Genomic DNA, 20,454 nt, shown 5'->3' with positions numbered 1-20,454 from the left:
CCCTTCTAATTACAAACTAATTATCGCAATGGACACAGATTGATGAACTGGCTTTCGCCAACATGGAATAATATTTTCTAAGAAACTCCAATGCCATTCGACTTTCTTTTTGACTTTATCAAAAGTAATAGATTTTGATTTTATCATGGATCTTATGATGCATGATTATTAGAGGATTTTTAAGAGAGTTGTTTCTTCGAGCATAAAAAGATATTCACTAATGGATTTTAAATCCTTAGTATTGAATATCCAATTTGCATCATTATAACCCTCAATTATTTATGGGTACTCAATATAGTGTAGTTCATGGTCTAAGATGTATCTTAAATATTTTATATATTTCTTTTCAATAATCCACGCTTAAATTATTGGTAAATCTATACAGATTGCTAATCAAGCATGCAATATTTGGTTTTGTGCAATTAATAAGATACATCAAACTTATAATTATTCAAGAAAGTTCTAATTGATGTATTCCTTCACCTTTTTATCTTTGTTGGTGTTTGATAATGTTATTATCACATTTAAAGAAAAATGAGAACTTTCTTCGGGACAATATCAATCCATTATATGTTCTAAATGTTTTATTTCCGGTGTAACATCTACAACACCTAAGATTTTCATGTTAAATTCACTTGTTGACATTTTCTTAGTAGATTTGATCATGTGTTTATTGCTGCCTAAAATTAACATGTCATCTACAAAGAGATATATAATGACATAACATTTATTTGTATTTTTTTACATAATATTTATCAACCTCATTGGTTTTAAACTCATTTGACAACATAACCTTGTTAAATCTTCCATGACTTTATTTAAGAGCTTGTTTTAAACCATTTAAAAACTTGATAGGTTTACAAAATTTCATTTCTTTTGTTTTAATGACAAATCCCTTGATTTGTTCTACATAGACCTCTTTATCAAAGTCATCATTTATAAAGGTTGTTTGTAATTATTATGTGATATAAACCATGTGGATATAAATATCCAGAAATCATCAATCAAATTGACCCTTACTAAGAACTAAAACCAAAGAAATCTCTCACAACACACAATAATAATTATTGAAATCAGAGTTTGTAAAAAAACCTAGCCCCGTTTGTTTGCTGGAAAGTAAACCCTTTTGGAAAGTGAATTCCAGGAAAGTGAATTATTTTCTGATGTTTGGTAGTGTAATAGAAAATAAGTAGGAAAACACTTTCCAGTGTTTGGTTATGTCATGGAAAATGAGCTGAAAAATAACTTATTAATGTTTTATTTTTCTCAAGTTTATTAAAATAATGAGGAACAAATCTTACAAATTAAAAAGTTGAATGAGAATGAAATTGAAAAAAAAATACAATTTCATAAATTATCTCAAATAAAATAAATAATAATCAAAATAATAGAGATCAAATCTAAAAAATAAAAAAATAAAAGATGAAGAAATTAAAATAATAATAATTAACATTTCATAAATTATTTCAAATAAAATAAGTAACAATCAAAAGAATGACGACCAAATTTGGTAGATAAAAAATTTCAATAAAAAAAATGATAAGGGAAAAGTAAATAACAATTATAAAAATGAGGACCAAAGTTAATATAAAAATTAAATTTTAAGAGATGAAATAGAAAAATAAATATTCAAAACAAAATATGTATAGCAACCAAAAGTTTGAGGACCAAATTTGATATAATCAGCAAATAATATGACATTTCTAAATTTTTCACAACTACCGGAAAGTGTTTTCAGCCTAAATTTTTCAGGAAAACACTTTCCTGGAAACCAAGCCAAATTTTTCTTTGACTAGAAAGTATTTTCCGTTGACCAACTTTTCTAATGGCAAACAAACACAGGAATGTTTGGAAAGTGGTTTCCCGGAAAGTGAATTCCGGGAAACAAACATAGCCCTAATTACAAGCTAAATACCCTATTTATACTAGGTAAAAACTTCATAAACAATACTGGAAAAATAACAAAAGAGTTCTAAATAAAATAGAAAAAAGAATCCTAAATTAACTAGAAAACTAATACAATTCTTACATAGTATCTTCCGGACCTTATTGCAAGGCCTTCCTAATTTCTAATTGACCTGCAATTTTAACATAATATAAAAAAAAGCCTTTGGAATATGCTAGTAAAATTTTATTGTGATCCAACAGTCAAATAAAAAATTATGTTTGTTAAAGTAGAACTATGTATTTGAAGAAATAAGCCTTTAACTACCAAAATTAATTAGTCCATAAAGTATATGGATCAAGCCCTTCTTGTACATAGATTAAGTTGACTAAGGTCTAATCATCACTTATTGAAGATATAGCCTCCTTGAAATTCATCTTGCTCCAAATACTTTGAATGATCTCATTGAATGCATATTTGAGCTTCTTTTCCCTTAATCTTATAATTGACCCAATTAAAACTTGCAATGGATCTTCTGGTGTAGTCTTGATCATATCACCCCTTTTTTCTCGAAAGGATTCATTTGTATAAAATAAAGAGAGATTATAAACATTTAAAGTAGCATTAACATCATACTCACGTGGTAGATCCATTTTTTAGGCATTATCATTAATTCTTTCAAGGATTTTGAATGGTCAATCTACTTTCGCATCAACTTAGATCTCTTCTGTTAAGGAAGTCTCTTTTTTCATATATACACTTTAACACAATCATCTAGTTAAAAAATAACTTTTTTATGCATATTGCTCCTTTTTTTTTATCTACTGCTTTATATTCTCGTGAAGATCCTTTACTATATGTGCTTTTATATTGTCATCAAGACTACCCCTTTTATCAATAGGTAAAAGAATCAAATCCAAAGGAGTCAAAGAATCAAAGCCATACACAATTTCAAAAGGAGAATAATAGAATGTATACTTCTATTTTAAGCAAATTCAATAAATGGCAAGCAATCTTTTTAATTTTTCAAATTTCTTTAAATGATAGTTCTTAATAATATAGTTCAAGTCTTATTAGCTACTTTAGTTTGACCATCTATTTATAGATGACAAGTATTAAAAATAAGAATTTTGTTTCTAATTTCTCTCATAAAACCTTCTAAAAGTAGCTAGGAAATTTATATCACAGTTAGACACAATGCTCTTAGGTACCCCCATAGAGTTGAACTATTTCTTTAAAGAATAAGTTTGCTATTTTAGTTGCATCATCGGTTTTATGAAAAGATATGACATATGTCATATTAGAAAACTTATCCATAACTACAAAAATAGAATCCCTAACTCTTTTTGACCTAGGCAAACTCAGCACAAAATCCATAGATATGTCAACCCAAAGTTTCTTAGGCACTGGTAAAGGAGCATATAAATTATGAGGTAAAACTTTAGACTTAGCTTATCTATATGTTATACATTTATCATAAATTCTTTACACATCTCTTTTCATCTTATGCAAAACATCTAAAGTCTTAAAAAACCTCAAAATATCCTATTAATCGGCCTTATGAGCTTTTTGAACTAACAATTTATGCATAGAACAATTAAACACATACAATCTCTTTTTTTAAAATAAATATTCATCAAATCTATAAAACTTATCAAAGGCTGAATGTTCACATGCAATATATACTTGGACGAAATCAATATCCTCAATATATAAATCTTTCACATACTCAAATCCTAATAGTTTAGTGTTTATAGTTGAAAGAAGTACATGCCTTCGTAATAGTACATCAGTCACTATGTTTTCCTCACTTTGCTTGCAATTAATCACATATAAGAATGTTTCAATGAACTTTACCCACTTGGTATGCTGGCAATTCAGCTTTCCTTGGTCCTTAAGATGTTTCAATGACTTACGATTAATATGGATTATGAACTCTTTAGGTCACAAATAATGTTGTCAAATTTTTTAAGTCCTTATCAAAGCGTAAAGCTCCTTATCATAAGTAAGATAACTCAACGTTGCACCATTGAGCTTTTCATTAAAATAAGCTATTGGTTTTTTTTTCCTACATTAAAATAGCTTTATTACCTATCTCTAAGGCATCACATTCAATCTTTAAAGTTTTTGTAAATTTAGGCAATGATAACAATAGAGCCAAAATTAATTTTTCTTTTAATAAATTAAAAGCATGCTCTTGTTCTATACCCCATTTAAAACCCATTTATTTCTTAACTTTCTCAATTAAAGATATGGTTAAAGTACTAAAATATTTAATAAATCTCTTATAAAAACTAATCAAACCATGAAAACTTGTTATGTCAGTGATTGACTTAGATGAAGGTCATTCTTGGATAGCCCTAACCTTTTCCTCATCTGGCTTAATACCTTTTGTACTAACAATATATCCAGGAAATACGATCTTTTCCATGCAAAAGTCACACTTTTTTCATATTAGCCTATAAATATTCTTTCGCAAAACAACGAATACATTTCTTCAATGTTCAACATGCTCATATAAACTCTTACTATAAATCAAAATATCATTAAAATAAACCACAACAAACTTAACTGTAAAATCGAGCTAAACATGGTTCATTAATCTTATAAAAGTAGTAGGTCCATTGATAAGTCTAAAAGGCATGTTTGTTTATACAAACTATATTTAGTTTTAAAGACAGTTTTACATTCATCTCCCTTTTTTATTCTTATTTGATATTAGAAAACATAAAAGATCCATGCAATTCTTCTAACATATCATCAAGTCTAAGAATTATATATATATACTTTATCGTAATATTATTGGTTGCAATAGAGCAGCATATATTCTCCAAGTCCTATCCTTTTTGGTACCAACAACACTGAAACTGCACATGGACTCATGTTTTCTCTTATGTACCTTTTTGTCATCAATTCTTTCACTTGCCTTTGAAGTTCCTTTGTCTTCTTAGGGTTACTTTGATAGGCTGGCCGATTAGGTATACATGCTCTAGATATAAAATCAATTTGGTGTTCAATTCCCCCAATAGGTGGCAACCCACTAGGAATCTCTTCAGGAAAGATGTCCTTAAAATCTTGTAATAAAAAAATATAAAAACTAGAAAGCTAATGATCACAGTCATTAGTGTTAAAATATGTCTCTTTATATACAAGTAAAATCATAAGCACGTAAAAAAAAAAAACATTCTTAATCTCACTCCTCTTTGCATAAAAATTAACATGTTTCTTTAATTTTTCCTCACTTTTTTTCTTCTCAACCTTCTTTTCCTCTCTCCTCTCTCAGTCGAACTCCCATTAATTCCTATTTTGGTTGAATCTAAATTTTTTTCTCTCTTTGATCACTTTATTTTCACTTTTCCTTTTATCCTTACATGGTTGATATTTTTCTTCAACTTCGCTTTTTTCTTTCAATTTCAAGTGGTCTTCATACACTTGTTTAGTGGACAAGGATACAAGTGTGAATATCTTTCCATCATTCTCAAGAGAATATATGTTCTTTAACTCATCATACTTGGCTTTTTTTTTTATTATCAAATTACCAAAGTCTCCCCAACAATAAATGAGTAGCATGCATAGGCATAACATCACATAAAATCTCATCCTTATATTTTCCAACCAAAAAAGAAACCAAAACCTGACTAATAACTTTTACTTCTCTACAGTCATCAAACCATTGAGGTTTACAAGGTTTTTCATGTTTAATAATGTTCATATTCAAATTTTTAACAAGTATAGTACTGGCAATATTAACACAACTCTCATTATCAATAATCACACAACATATTTTATTATTTATGTGGCATCAAGTATGAAATATATCCTTCAAGTGTTACTCTACGTCATCCTTCTTAATCTAAACATTAAGTGATCTCCTAATCACCAAAGCCTCTTCATCAATTAGATACTCAACATCACTATAGGCCTCAAGTGGTGGCATTTCATCCTCTTCATATTTGTTACTTTTGAATTTAATATCTCTATGCTCCCTCATAACCATAATCCTTTTGTTTAGATATTGTGAAGCTATATGTTTACTCTTCAAACACTTGAAATACTTAATATCATGATTACAATTAGATGGGATCTCGAGTTTACCTTTTGTTTTAGTGGTCTAATCTTTCCTCCAAGCCTTAGATGGTTTGATTTTATTGCCCACAATATTTGGCTTTGATGTGGCAGCCCCCTCTCTCCTATAATTTGTCTTTATGCTGAAAAGAATCTCGAATTACCTCCTTGATGTATATTGCCCTTTCTTTTCAAATGCCTTTCTACCTTGGTAACTATATGAACCATATCTTTAAGCTTAACATAGTATTGTAACTAAATCACATTATTTATCTCTCTATTCAATCCATTCAAGAACCTTGTCATTGTTGCTTCTCTATCCTCCGTAACATTAGCTTTAATCATGGCAATCTCTATCTCATTGTGGTAATCCTCAATATTCCTAAAACCTTGAGACAAACTCTACAATATTTAATATAGTTTCTTATAATAATTTCCATGAACAAATCTCTTTCTCATGACTAATTTCATCTCATCCCAAGTCTTTATGGATCTCTCTTCATTCCTCATCCTACCTAAGACAAGTTGATCCTACCAAAAAATAGCATAGTCAATAAACTTAATAACAAAAAGTTTTACTTTCTTTACCTCAAAGTAATGTTGATGATAAAAAAATAACTCCATTTTCTTTTCCCACTTTATTTAAGCTTTTAGATCGTTTTTATCTTGGAAAGCCTGAATCTTCATCTTAATACTGTATAAATCTCTTTCTAAACCATCTTGAAATCCATTCTTCCTATCTACTCTCCTATAGTTGAATTGCTCAAGTGGTCAAACTCCCCTAGATCTTTGGTTTCTATATGACTGAAACCTACCATCATGGTTATCATCAAAATCCCTAGCCTCCTCATCTATATTCTTGGCTATAGATTCTTTTAGAGGTTAATTAGCTCATCTCGCATACCTTTTTCCTTCCAAACCTCTACAGTCTAGCCCATCTCGAAAACTAGCAGCTTTGGTTCTCAAATTAGTTATCCCCTTATTATTTCGACAAATCTTGTATTTATAAACTCCAACTGTTATTGTATGGCTAAATACCCCCATTCAAGATTATTCATTTTTTTTGTGGTGATGATCCACTCTTAGTTAACATCGTCAAGAGCTGAAATTTTAGTTTTATATATATATATATATATATATATATATATATATATATATATATTTAATCACACACACTCTCTCATATGTTTATACTCAATAGATGTTACTCCTCGTGTTTTACGTATTTTTTTTATTTTCACTATGATATGCTCACCTTCATCTTTTACCACTTAATTCTCAAGATTTCAATTCTTTAAGGAACTAGTTCACAAAAAATCAAATATTAATATATTTAATGGTGTGATCAAATAATTTAAAGACTCGAGAAGAAATAAAGACCGAAAACTATCAATACAAAACTACAACTATAAAAATGTGAATGTCAATACGAATTCATTTGAAATATGAACAATATGAAGATACGAAAAAAAAAACTATGAAAAATTAGAAACTAATGGAATAAGATTTAAAGACTCAAATAACAAAAGCACTTTCATATATATATATATATATCTCTGTGTGTGTGTGGTGGTCAAAACTAGAAAAAAAGACAATGATGCATAAAAAAACCTACCTTTTTTTTGTGAATCTAAAAAAAACTCAGCCAAGTAAATCTAAAATATCTCAAATCAAGATTAAACTCCAAATAACAAAAGCACTTTCATATATGTGTGTGTGTGTGTGTGTGTGTGTGTGTGGTGGTCAAAACTAGAAAAAAAAACAATGATGCAAAAAAAAACTACCTTTTTTTTTTGTGAATCTCAAGAAAACCCAGCCAAGTAAATCTAAAATATCTCAAATCAAGATTAAACTCCAAGACACCTCAAGAATCAAGATTTTTTAGATTTAAAGAAAATGTGTTTGAATTCTATGTTTCTTGAATTAAGATTTGCAGCAAACTCTAAAAATTTCTTTTCTTGTGATTTTCTTTGTTATTTTTTTTAAAAAACTTCATTTAATCAATATTGCAAATAATTTCTTTTTTAAAAAAAACTTGATGTTGCAAGTAGTTTTTAGAGAAGATAAAGAACTTGACAACAATATAGTATGCGAAAACTTGAAGATAAAAGGGATATAACCTGATTTAGAGCCTTGCTTTGATACCAAGTAATGTGAACCCCGTGGATACAAATATCTAGAAACCCATAATTAAATTGAGCCTTCTCAAGAAAACTAAATTCATGCTTGTGATTGAGCTTAACACAACTATAATCTATATCGAGACACCAAAACTATAACAATTGCTGAAATCAAAATTTGTAAAAAAAATCTAATTACAAGCTAAATACCTTATTTATACTAGGTAAAAACTTCCTAAATAATGCTGGAAAAATAACAATAGAGTAATAAATAAAATAAGAAAAATAATCCAAAATTAACTAGGAAACTAATACAATTCCTGCATAGTAGCTTCTGAACCTTATCATAAGGTCTTCCTGATGTCCGATTAACCTGAAATTTTAGAATAATATAAAACAAGACCTATGAAATCTTCTAGTAAAATTTCAGTCTGATTCAGTGATAATATAAAAAATTATTCTTGTTATAGTAAAATAGTGCATTAGAAAAAAAATTAGCCTCTAACTGCCAAAATTAATTAGTCCATAAAGTGGATGGATCAAGCCCCTCATATGCATAGATTAAGTTGAATAAGGTCTGATCATTACTTAATGAAAATGTAGCCTCCTTGAAGTTCATTTTAATCCAAATAATCTACATAAGCTCATTGAATGCATCTTTGCTTTTAATATTATAATTGACCCAATTAAAACTTGCAATGAATCTTTTGGTGTAGTCTTGATCGTATCATGATGGCTATTAATGTTCATATGAAAGTTATTCTTGATATATATATATATATATATATATATATATATATATATATATATATATATGCCTTCTTGTTGTTTGAATATTTTGACAAGTCTTGCTTTATATTTTTCAATAGTTCCATTAGCTTTTATCTTCCTCTTAAGATCCATTTATGACCTAATAGTTCATATCTTCTTGTTTCTAGATTACTTTGACAACAAGTCTTGCTTTGTATTTTTCAATAGTTCTATTAGCCTTCATCTTCTTCTTGAAGATCCACTTTTGACCTTAATAGTTTACTTCCAAGTGAAAGATCAACTAGTTCTCATATATGATTTTGTATGTTGGACTTAATCATATTATTAACTGTCTCCTTCCAATAACAAGCTCCAAGCCAAGAAATTGTCTCAAAATAGCTTTAAGACTTATTTTCTAATAAGTTAGAAAAGCATAACTTAATTGTTTTTTCAAAATTTTCCCTCTTGCTCATTATATTATCAATTTCATCATCTTTGATTTTATGATGACTACTTGAGCTTGTTTTATTCGTTCTTTTAAGTAAATAAATTTCTTATGCTTTCTTAAAAGAAAACTAATCTCCAATGACAACATTTATTAATTCTACTATTGTATTAGGATTAATATCCTTGATACTTAATTTATGTACAAGAAACCGATATGCATTGCTATTATAAACATATATAATCCATAATTTTAGATCATATATCCTTTTTAGGGATCAAATATCACCACTTTTGCAAGACATCCCTACACTTAAAGGTATTTGTAGAAAAAAGTCTCTTTCATTTTCTTAACTCACATGGTGTCGTTTTCAACTTCTTGTGAGGTATTTTTTTAATTATATAATTAGTAGTTAAAATTATCTCCTCTCGTAAGTTTTTAAGTGCTCCTAAACTTAATAATATGACATTCATAATTTCTTTTAAAGTTGGTTTTTACATTCAACAATGTCATTTGTTGAAGTGAATGAAGAGTGGTAGTTTGATGGATAACATAATTTTTTAAACAAAATCCACCAAAAGGTGCCTCATATTCTCCACCTTTATTGTTTTTTTTTATTACTTTTTTTTATTACTTTTATCTTTTTATTAAGTTGATTGTTAACTTTATTTTTGTAATATTTAAATGTTCTAGTCTCAATAAGTGCCTCATATTGGGGTTTTCACAAATAAGTAACATTATATGTTATGCAAACATCTATAAAGTAGATTAATACCTTTTCTCATCTCTAATTTGTATAAATTTTAAATCACTAATGTCAAAGTGAATTAAGTCTAGAAATTCATTTCTTCTTTTAATTGTTTGAAAAGAAGTTTATGTGAATTTTAATTCTACATAAACTTCACACTTATTTTAAAAACCATAGGTAAACCATTCAAGATAAAAAAAAAACAAAACAAAAAACAATGTTATTATGTATAACTCAAGTGTATGTGTGTGTGTATATATCATCCAATGCATTCCAAATCTTAATTTCTAAAACATCACTTTTAACATATAAGGATTTAAAATGGAATGATGTCACTTGTTATTTTTAAAACATCTCTTAAAAAAAATATTTTTCTTATGAAACATTATAAAATAATAAGCCATTCTTTAAAGTTTGGTGATTTGATATAAATCCTTTTTTTTTAAGAAAAGAATACATTAATAGCTTTTATACCCAAAGTGTCCCGAATTATACCATAAATACTTTTAGTGAGTTGGAATCTAGTTCTTGTTTATACAATTACTATTTTAAATAATTTGATGCTATCATTTTAATATTATTCAACTAAAATTTTATTATTTGATAAAATAAATATTTGATGATTTATTTGATATTGATTTTAAATTAAATCAGAACAATATTAGACTACATCAACCTATCAAAATGGTCTAAAATTATCAAAAAATAATAATTTAAAGTAAAAAAATTAAAAATAACAAAACGATGGTTCAGCCAGAACATCAAATTAGCCCTTATCGAATCCCATAGTTTTAGGATTTTAGTTTTCTCAATATGAAAATTGTAGGACAAAAAAATAAATTATAAAAATATCAATATATTTTATCTTTTAGGCTCAAGTGATAAACGAATTTAATCACTAGGTTGTCATATTGGATTTAAATTCAAAAATAAATTAAAAAAAAAATCTTTTGAAGCTACAATTTCATGCATATATATGGCTTCTCCAAGACTCGATGGAAAAAGGCATGTTTAGTTTCCATACACAAATGTTGTCACTTTTAGAACCAAAACAATAAAATAATGAATTATTATCTCCATCACATTTCATAAATCACTTGCAATAAATTAAACCGCTCACTAAGCAAGTGATTAATCTAATTACCAGGAAATTTTGAAAACCAAGAGAGATTTTTATTTTCGTTGGAAAAAAAGAAAAGAATGACAGATAATAGGATATTGAGAAGGTGATTAATGTTAAAAACAGGAATTCCAACCACTTTAATTTAAAAAAGAAAAAATCATTTGTTTCAGAGAATAGAACTTTACAGCGCAAAATGAGTTAAGGAATCAAAACGTTATAATAATTTGGACCCACATACTAATACCTTTTGTGCGTCTGTGTTTCCGGTGGCACCTCCAAAGTTTTAAATGTCCTGAAGTAGAGTTATTTAGTACCTTGATTTTGAAGGAAATGACAACATAGCTATTAATGTTTGGAGGCTTACGAGTCCGTTTTATGGTGTGAAAGCGGTTGAAGTATTTTTTATTTAAAAATATTTAAAAATATTTTTTTTATTTTTAACATTAATATATTAAAATAATATAAAAACATAAAAACTAATAATTTTAAAAAAAAAGATAGGAGAATTTTTAATTTTTTTAAAAATATTTTTGAAATAAAAAAACAAACGAGCTATATATCTTCGTCACTTGTCTTTTGTTAAACATTGATTGTCATGCTAAAAAGTTTTAATTATCATATTTTAAAGTGTTTTTTTTTCTTTGCTTGATAAGGTATTAAATTGATTTATTTTTAATGTTTTTATGGTTTTATATACTAATATTAAAAATTAAAAAAATCTAAAAAGCATATTAATTTAATGCATTTTCAATTAAAAAACACTTTTACCAAACACACATTAAAAATTAAAATCTTCATAGTTCCATTTCCAATTTGAAAGAAATCCAGCAAATGTTTTCACAAAATAATGATTATTCCTAAACAAGAGTTAATATATTTTGAAACACAAAGAAAGGAATAAAATGTGGTTATTTTGAAAAAATAGGGAGTAAAGAAGAATACTCCTTTCCATATGCTAATACAAAAATCCGGGGGGTGGGGGGGTGCTTCTTTTCTCCTCCCACACTCTATTTCTGACGCTATGTCTCTCTCTCTCTCTCTCTCTGATTATGGAGCCACCACAACGGTATAATAATAGCCAAAAAGAAAGAAAAGGGCAGCCCATCGTCAACATCACTTGCATACATTGCACTTGTCTCACTCATTTTGGTCTCCTCTCGAACGTTAAGATTTGCTAAGGCTAGTTGTTCCTTTCTTTCTTTGCTTCAAAGGTAATCAATGCTCCATGTATTCTTTTTCGTAATCCTTGTAAGATCTTTTGTCTCTTCATCTGCTTACTTTTCCCATGTTTATCCAAATGTTTAATCTTTTCATATCCTTGGATATGGGATTTGTTGTTTTGCTGATGTCAATCAAACAAAATATATAAATGGGTTTTGATGCTGTGTTCTTACGTGTTCTTAACGAATGAATTTCTCTGTTTGAATTTAGGTTCATTCTGTTTCTTCATTAGCGTACCACCATCTGTATTCTGTCAAGTTTTGGGTGAGTTTCAACGGTTCTTTTTTTCCTTTTTCCTTGTTGTTTATGTTTTCTTTCCCTTTAATTTATGCATTTCTCTTGTTATTGTAAATCTTAATTATGATTTCTGAATAGTTTGCCATGTTTCAAATTTAATGGCAAATCTGCATTTAAGATTATGAACTTATTCACTAGATAGTTTAGGAATTCATTGCTTTTAATTTTGTTTGTTTATTATTTTCAATTTGGTACAGGAGTTGGTAAGCTAGCAATGGGGTTGGGTAGTTTTACTCTAGCTTGTTTTTGTTTCTGATTTAGGATCTGCATTACAGCCTTTAATTCTTCCAATATATTGGGTGTATCTTTTGGATTTTGACTGGTTAATATTCTCACTGGATGAAACTATATATACATTAGACATGGATGCAAAATGAAGGGACCCTTATTCGGATCGGAAGTTTTATTCACTTATGCTTTATTTTTTGAATAATTGCAATCTGGGCTTTCTGAGCAACCATGCATGCATTGATGGCACCGTTATTCTATAAATAGTACCTGACTTGTTAATTCATATTGTTTGTGGATTTGGCTGTTGACAATTTCTAGATCCCTTTTATGATTTTTTGATTCTCCAATCAAATGATTCTGATATGATATTCATTTCTTTTATGCCCGAGCAATGAACTTACGTTTGTTATTATTGTTCTTGTTGCTAGCTTGGTGTTCCATCTCTCCCTTCCAGCACCAAAAGAAAAACAACTGGGAATGCAGAAAAATGTGCTTGATCTCTGGTAATTCATGTTGCGGAGCTTGTGAAATTCAATTGCCATTTAGGTTGCGCTTATCCATACCGTATGAGGTCGGATACTCGACACTTGACAGATTCACAGTTGGGATTCGAATGAACAAGGAAATCAGAAATAGAATTGCTGTTGTTTTGAAGCACTGCCTTGGCGCAGACGATTGAGTTTTTAAGCTCTAAAGATTCCCATCCTGTGAATTATAATTTATAAATATAGTCTATTAAGATTTCTTATTGACAATGGAAAATAAGGGGAATGTGTTGATGGAAAGGTATGATTTTGGGAGATTGCTTGGCCAAGGAAACTTTGCTAAGGTTTACTATGGGAGAAACCTGAAAACTGGCCAGAGTGTGGCCATCAAGGTCATTGACAAAGAGAAGGTTCTGAAAGTAGGACTGATGGATCAGATCAAGCGAGAGATATCTGTCATGAGATTGGTTAAACATCCAAACGTACTGCAACTATACGAGGTTATGGCCACCAAAAACAAAATTTACTTTGTGATAGAATATGCTAAAGGTGGCGAACTCTTTAATAAGGTAGCAAAAGGGAGGCTCAAGGAAGATGTTGCTAGGACGTATTTTCAACAGTTAATCAGTGCAATTGATTTTTGTCATAGCAGAGGTGTTTCTCACCGAGATTTGAAACCAGAAAACTTATTACTGGATGAGAATGGAGGTTTGAAGGTGTCAGATTTTGGTTTGAGTGCTGCTGCTGAGTCTAGGCGTCAAGATGGTTTGCTGCACACTACTTGTGGAACTCCTGCATATGTGGCTCCTGAAGTTATTTATAGGAAAGGCTATGACGGGGCCAAAGCTGACATCTGGTCTTGTGGGGTGGTCTTGTTTGTTTTGCTGGCCGGTTATCTCCCATTTCATGATGCAAATCTGATTTTGATGTACCGAAAAATAAGAAAGGCAGAGTACAAGTTCCCTAACTGGTTTTCACCTGAAATGTGCAGGCTGCTATCAAGGATGCTTGATCCTAACCCAAAAACTAGAATATCCATCACAAAAATAATGGAAAATTCCTGGTTTAGAAAAGGACTCGATTCTAATGCTGTTACAATTAAAAATGAAGTTACTGGATTGGATCCTTTGGCTGCTGATGTGACATTTGACTCTTGTGAGAATGATAGTGCTCCTGCTGAAGCCAAGAAAGAGTTGAGCCAGCCTACCAGTTTGAATGCCTTTGATATCATATCTCTTTCATCTGGGTTTGACTTATCTGGTTTGTTTGCGAAAGATAACCAGAAGAAAGAAAAAAAGTTCATATCAATGCACTCTGCCTCAACTATTACATCCAAGCTGGAGGACATTGCTAGGCTTCTGAAGCTAAAAGTAAAGAAGAAAGATGGAGGGCTGTTGAAGTTGGAGGGATCAGAGAAAGGTAGGAAAGGGGCGTTGTCCATTGATACAGAAATATTTGAGTTCACTCCATCTTTTCATTTGGTAGAGGTGAAAAGTTCTAGTGGTGATACCCTGGAATACCTACAGATACTGGAAAATGGTATAAGACCAGCTCTAAAGGACATTGTTTGGGCATGGCAAGGTGAGTAGCGGCAGCAACACATACTTTCTTCCTAGTTATGCCAGCATTTTGAGTTATTGTTTTGTTGTGTGAATTTCGAATTTTATTCATAAATTTATTTATTTGGGACCTGTCACGGCCTACGTGTGCTTGTAAACAACCATCATTCAACATTCTTAGTGGTTTGGTGCTCAATTTATTTTCTTTATCATGTTTTCTTAGAATTTTGCTTTCATCATGGTTATTGCTGCTGCTCCTCGTGCTTCTTCAAACGAGTAGATTATATAGGGCTTCACATTATTGTCCCCACTGCTTGTGTTAATGCCGAAATCGCAGTGTTTTTGGTTAAATGTAGGGTGGTTGTGACATGTATTCAATTTGGTATTATTTACATGAGGACGTGTTGACGGTTGTTTTGTAATCGAGGACTTGAACAATTGAGTAGCAGGCTGTAGCCTGTAGGGTAGCTTAACTGCTAGGATTCCATGTTTTTACACTCAAATACTTAATATTCTACTATTGTATGCACAATAAAAAAAATATATGAATATGGAAATTAAGGCTGCAGACCTCATCTTAAGACATTCTTAAATTAACACAAATTGAACTGCATACTTGCATTCATTACATGAGTATGCACATAAAATGGAAATTTTCCAGCCATTGGAAGCTACTGCAAATTCAACCAAGCATACAAAGGACCTTATCTCCATGAAAACCAAACTAACCAAGCCTAAGAAGTTGACAGTGCACTGTTACAAGCCCTACTAAGAGTTTCAGTAGTTGAAACAGGGCTCCGAAGTGGGTTTTACATTAGTTGTTGATGTCTTGCTTCCTTCAATCTTGGCTTTTATACTCCTAAATTCTTGGTGATCATGTAAATGCCTAGGTCTCCACTAACTGTCCTTCGTTCTATCTCTTCCTTGAATTTCTTGTCCATGATCCGACGCTTACTGTTTTCTGTCACTGTAGCTTGCAGTGTGTGGGTCTAATTTAAGCCTTAATATTCTGTTTGTCAAATATTTTCATTGAAAAATGCATCAATAAGAAAATGTTGTTTAAATTAAAGAGAAGGGACGTATAGTTTCCTACTTTTTCAAAATTATTAAAACTTTTATAAGAAAATATTTTAATTTCCTTGACTTTTAATTCAAAAAACATGTTACTAATAATATATGTTTTGATAAAAAAAATTCACGTGTAAGAAAAGAATAATTTATTTAATAAAATATTTTGTTTTATTAAGAATTTAAATCATAGTATCACGTACAAATATCTATTTTAATTGTAAGAAATAAATAAAAATAAATTTTAAAAACTACCTAGTTATAATTATAACAATAGCTAAAAGGGCTCAGTCTTTTACTGTGGACTGCACAGTACAGTCCACAGTAAAAGATGAGCTGTTTTTTTTTTTTTTTTCGTTTTTTTTTCCATTTTTTTGTCTTCTTCTTTTTTTCTTTTTTTAATTTTTTTCGCATTTTTTTTGTTTTTTTTTTGGTTTTCTATTGCCTTTATGGGTTTTTTTTTTGCTTTTTTCTTTGTGTATTTTTCTTTTAATGAATTTTTTTTTTTAATTTAGTTTGTTAATGTTAATTTTTTTATTTAGTTATCAAATTTTCATAACACGAATCCCGGGTTTGACGGGTTAACCTGATTTGACGAGTTAACCCAAATTTTTTTTCTTTTCTTTTTAATTAATTGTAACATATACTAAAACGGATCAGTGTTTTACTGTGGACTGCACAGTGCAGTCCACAGTAAAACACTGATCCGTTTTTTTTTTTTTTTTAAGTTGTCTTATTTTTTTAGCTGTTTTTTATGCCTTTCGGGATTTTTTTTGGCTTCTTTCTTTATTTTTTTTCTTCTAACAAAATTTTTTTGTTTAATTTGGTTTATTAATGTTAAATTTTTTTTATTTAGTTATCAGACTTTCATGACACGTTTTCCGGATTTAACGGGTTAACCTGATTTGACAAGTTAACCCAGAAATATATTTTTTTTGCTTTTTTTCTTTTTCATTAATTTTTTTCATTTAGTTTAGTTTGTTAATGTTAAATTTCTTTCTATTTAGTTATCAAACTTTCATGACACATATCTCGAGTTTCACGGGTTAACCTGGTTTCACAGGTGAACCCAGTTAATTCTGGGTTGACCCGTTAATTTTTTTTTGTTTTTTATTTTCATAATTTTTTTTTGATTAATTTAGTTTGTTAATGTTAAATTTTTTTTATTTAGTTATCAGACTTTCATGACACAGATCCTAGGTTTAACGGGTTAATATGGTTTGACGAGTTAACCCGGATTTTTTTTAATTTTTTGATTAATTTTTTTCGTTTAGTTTAGTTTGTTAATGTTCACTTTTTTTTATTTAGTTACCAGACATTCATGACACGGATCCCGGGTTTAACGGGTTAACCTGGTTTGACGAGTTAACCTGAAATTTTTTTTTTTGCTTTTTTTTTTTCTTTTTAATTATTTTTTTTCGTTTAGTTTAGTTTGTTAATATTAAATTTCTTTCTATTTAGTTTTTTTTTTCTTCTTAGAGGTTTTTTTTCTTTTATTTTTTATTTTTAATTAATTTTATTTAATTAATTTAGTTTATTAATATTAAAGTTTTTTCTAAGTAGTTCTCCGCTGATGCCTTTAGTTTTTCTTTTTATTTTTTTGTTGTTTTTATGCATTTAACTGTGGACTGCACAGTGCAGTCCACAGTGAAAAGGCTCATCCTTTTGTTTTTTTTTCTTTTTAATATTATTTTGTTTAATTTAAATTGTTAATGTTAATTTTTTTTCTATTTAGTTATCAAACTTTCATGACAAGGATTCCGGGTTTGACAGGTTAACCTGGTTTGACGAGTTAACCCAGTTAATTCTGGGTTAACCCATTAGTTTGTTTTTTTTCCTTTTTAATTATCAAACTTTCACGATGCGAATTCAAGGTATGATGGGTTAACCCAGTTAATTCATATTTTTTTTCTTTTTCTTCATTAGTTTTTATTTTCCTGTTGGTTTTTTTTCTTTGTTTTTTTTTTAACTAATCTATTTAATTATCACACATTTATGACACGACCTTGCAGCTAGACCCACATCCAATGCTATTGGGTCTGGTATTGCAGTCAAACCCACTTAAATTTAGGCCATGCAAGTTTAATGTTATTATTAATATTATAAATATTACTCTTGGATTAGGCGTTGCAACTAAACCTAAGACTCTTGGGTATAATTTTGCAAAAAAACCTAATACTTTTAGATCTTAACTTTTTATGAAATGCAAAAAATAATTGACCCGCGGCATCGCGCGGGGCATGTAACTAGTTATAAACTAAAAGAAGTCATTTCATTGCTTCTTTTTTTATTGTTCACTATTGATCACTACAGTGCACTTGGCTTAGCTCTCTCTCTCTCTTTTTCCTTTTTATCCTTTTGCATTTATTGGTTTTAGTCACTTATTTATTTTTTTTTACTTTTATCCCTTCATTTTCATGTTATATTCAACATGATTTAAAGTCTAATAATTCATTTTGGTTTGTGTTATATATTGTATTTGAAGTGTCGATTATACTTAATTTTACAAAATATAATTTATTTTTATTAGTTAAAAAATATTAAACAGGAAACAATTTAATATAGAAACAAAGAGGCAATCACTTTTTCTTTTTAATGTTCATGAGGTGCAAAAAATTACCTGTGAGTCGTTGCATTTTTAAAATTCTTCATTCTTATTCCCTATGTTTTAATGCTTTCTCGTTTCAGTACTAAACTTCATTTATTTTCTATTTCAGTTTCTAGAATTTGATAAGAGAAAGACAATTATTGAAAAATAAGAGAGGAGAGAATGTGGTTTGTTGGTCACTTTCTAACAATAAAAAAGTTAATTTTAGTATCAACGAGCTCTTCTTAATGAGAGTAATGTCATTGAGGTGGTGTATGTAAGCTTCCATCTTACGAGGTGTTTCTCTAATATTAAATAAACTAGTTTCTTTTAAAAAAAAACAAACAAATAATAAAATCTTTCTTTCAAAAAATACATTAAATATTTTAATTTTCATACAGCCAAATTCTAAAAGTTTTCATGCATATTTTATATAAAAAAATAAATTGTGTTTTTATCATAGTTTGAAAAACATAAAAACTAATTAATGGATATCATAACAAGTATGTGATTATTCATTAAGATTTGACTAAAATCTCAAAAACATCACAAAAATCAATTTGTTTAATTAATATTTGGGGTATGAATTTTACAATATAATACATGTTCCCGGTATTAAATTAAATGAATTGACAAAAATAAAATGTTAGGAATTAATTATAGACTTCAATATTTAGGGGTATAAAATTACACTGTAAAGTATATCTCCATGTATTAAAGATATAAAATAGAAATAAATATATTATTTAAATTTGAGCCTTAGAATGATTAAGTTTTAGCCTGATAAAACAGAGATCTCTTTACTGAAGGGGATTTGTCTTAAGCTCCTAAAGATAAAGATCTCTTTACTAAGGAGGATTTACCTTATATCCATAAGATATGAATCTCTTTACCGATGATGACCTTTCTTGAACTTTGGATAAACCAACGAATAGAAACATAACTTGGGAAAAAAAACAATCAATAAATAATGCAACTTATCATAGGTAGGGTGCACTAGGAGTGATGCGTCTTCCTCATGCACAACTAGTCCCCTTACTCATACTCATACAGACTAGTAGATTTTTTTGTGATCATAATATTAGGTGGTGACTTCTCAACCCTTCAAATCATAATTTCATTATTAATCCCAACACATCTAACCCCCCCCCCTCAATTTAGGAGGATGACTTACCATTTGATGTCATGCACGGTACGACAAGACGGTAACTCCATTAGGGAAATCTCTGGTTAAATTAAGCTTTGTTGATTGTTTGTTTGTTATTTATTTTTTGGTATGGGTGATTTAATTTTAACATGTATTTTTTATATATTATCCATGCATAAGAACATTGAATATGAATTTATGCCTTCATGCATTTTAATTATGAGAGTGTAAACTCAATTCTAGGTTAGGTGGGTGATTATAGGTCTGCTTCATGACTTTCAGTCAGGATTCAGATTCGTAAAACACCTAACTATGATATAGGTGTTTACTTGGTAATGACGATCATATTGTGCCCCAATTATTCCTTATAAACCCCTATATTGCCTTCATGGGAGGTAGTCATTGTGTAGATCATAGACCCATTTTAAGACCAGATAGTAAGCCTACCCCTCATGTAATGACTAGAATCTACCCTTAGGATGTTTGATTCCAGGTATAAAATTACGTTGTAAAGTATATTCTCATATATTAAAGATACAAAATAGAAATAAATACACCATTCAAATTTGGACCTTAGAATGGTTAGATTTTAGCATGATAAGACAGAGACCTCCTTACTAAGGGGAATCTATCTTGATCCCCCAAAAGATAGAGACCTCTTTACTGAAATCGACCAACCTCAAATCCATAAGATAGGAACCTCTTTACTAAAAAGGACATTTC

At 29.3% G+C, this 20,454-nt stretch overlaps 1 protein-coding gene across 2 annotated transcripts; it reads left to right on the top strand.

Annotated features, from left to right (window-relative positions):
- Positions 1–12,128: 12,128 nt before the first annotated feature.
- Positions 12,129–15,138, top strand: LOC7453572 (CBL-interacting protein kinase 18). Of its 2 annotated transcripts, XM_024591234.2 has the most exons (3): positions 12,129–12,347; positions 12,568–12,621; positions 13,314–15,138. In XM_024591234.2, exon 3 carries the CDS (start codon positions 13,640–13,642, stop codon positions 14,957–14,959), a length of 1,320 nt encoding a protein of 439 aa, XP_024447002.1. In that variant the 5' UTR covers positions 12,129–12,347; positions 12,568–12,621; positions 13,314–13,639; the 3' UTR covers positions 14,960–15,138. The 2 variants fall into 2 exon arrangements, with proteins under 2 accessions (XP_024447002.1, XP_002325810.1); XM_002325774.4 differs by lacking the exon at positions 12,568–12,621.
- Positions 15,139–20,454: the final 5,316 nt, after the last annotated feature.

This window comes from Populus trichocarpa, chromosome 19 (assembly GCF_000002775.5).
Source record: "Populus trichocarpa isolate Nisqually-1 chromosome 19, P.trichocarpa_v4.1, whole genome shotgun sequence".
NCBI lineage: Eukaryota > Viridiplantae > Streptophyta > Magnoliopsida > Malpighiales > Salicaceae > Populus > Populus trichocarpa.
The sequence above is the reverse complement of the archived record's forward strand: the minus strand, read 5'-3'. Positions and strand labels throughout refer to the sequence as shown.

What these genes read in the sequence shown, in the direction of transcription:
- LOC7453572 (XM_002325774.4), top strand. Translation starts at nt 13,640, where the DNA reads ATGGAAAATAAGGGGAATGTGTTGATGGAAAGGTATGATTTTGGGAGA.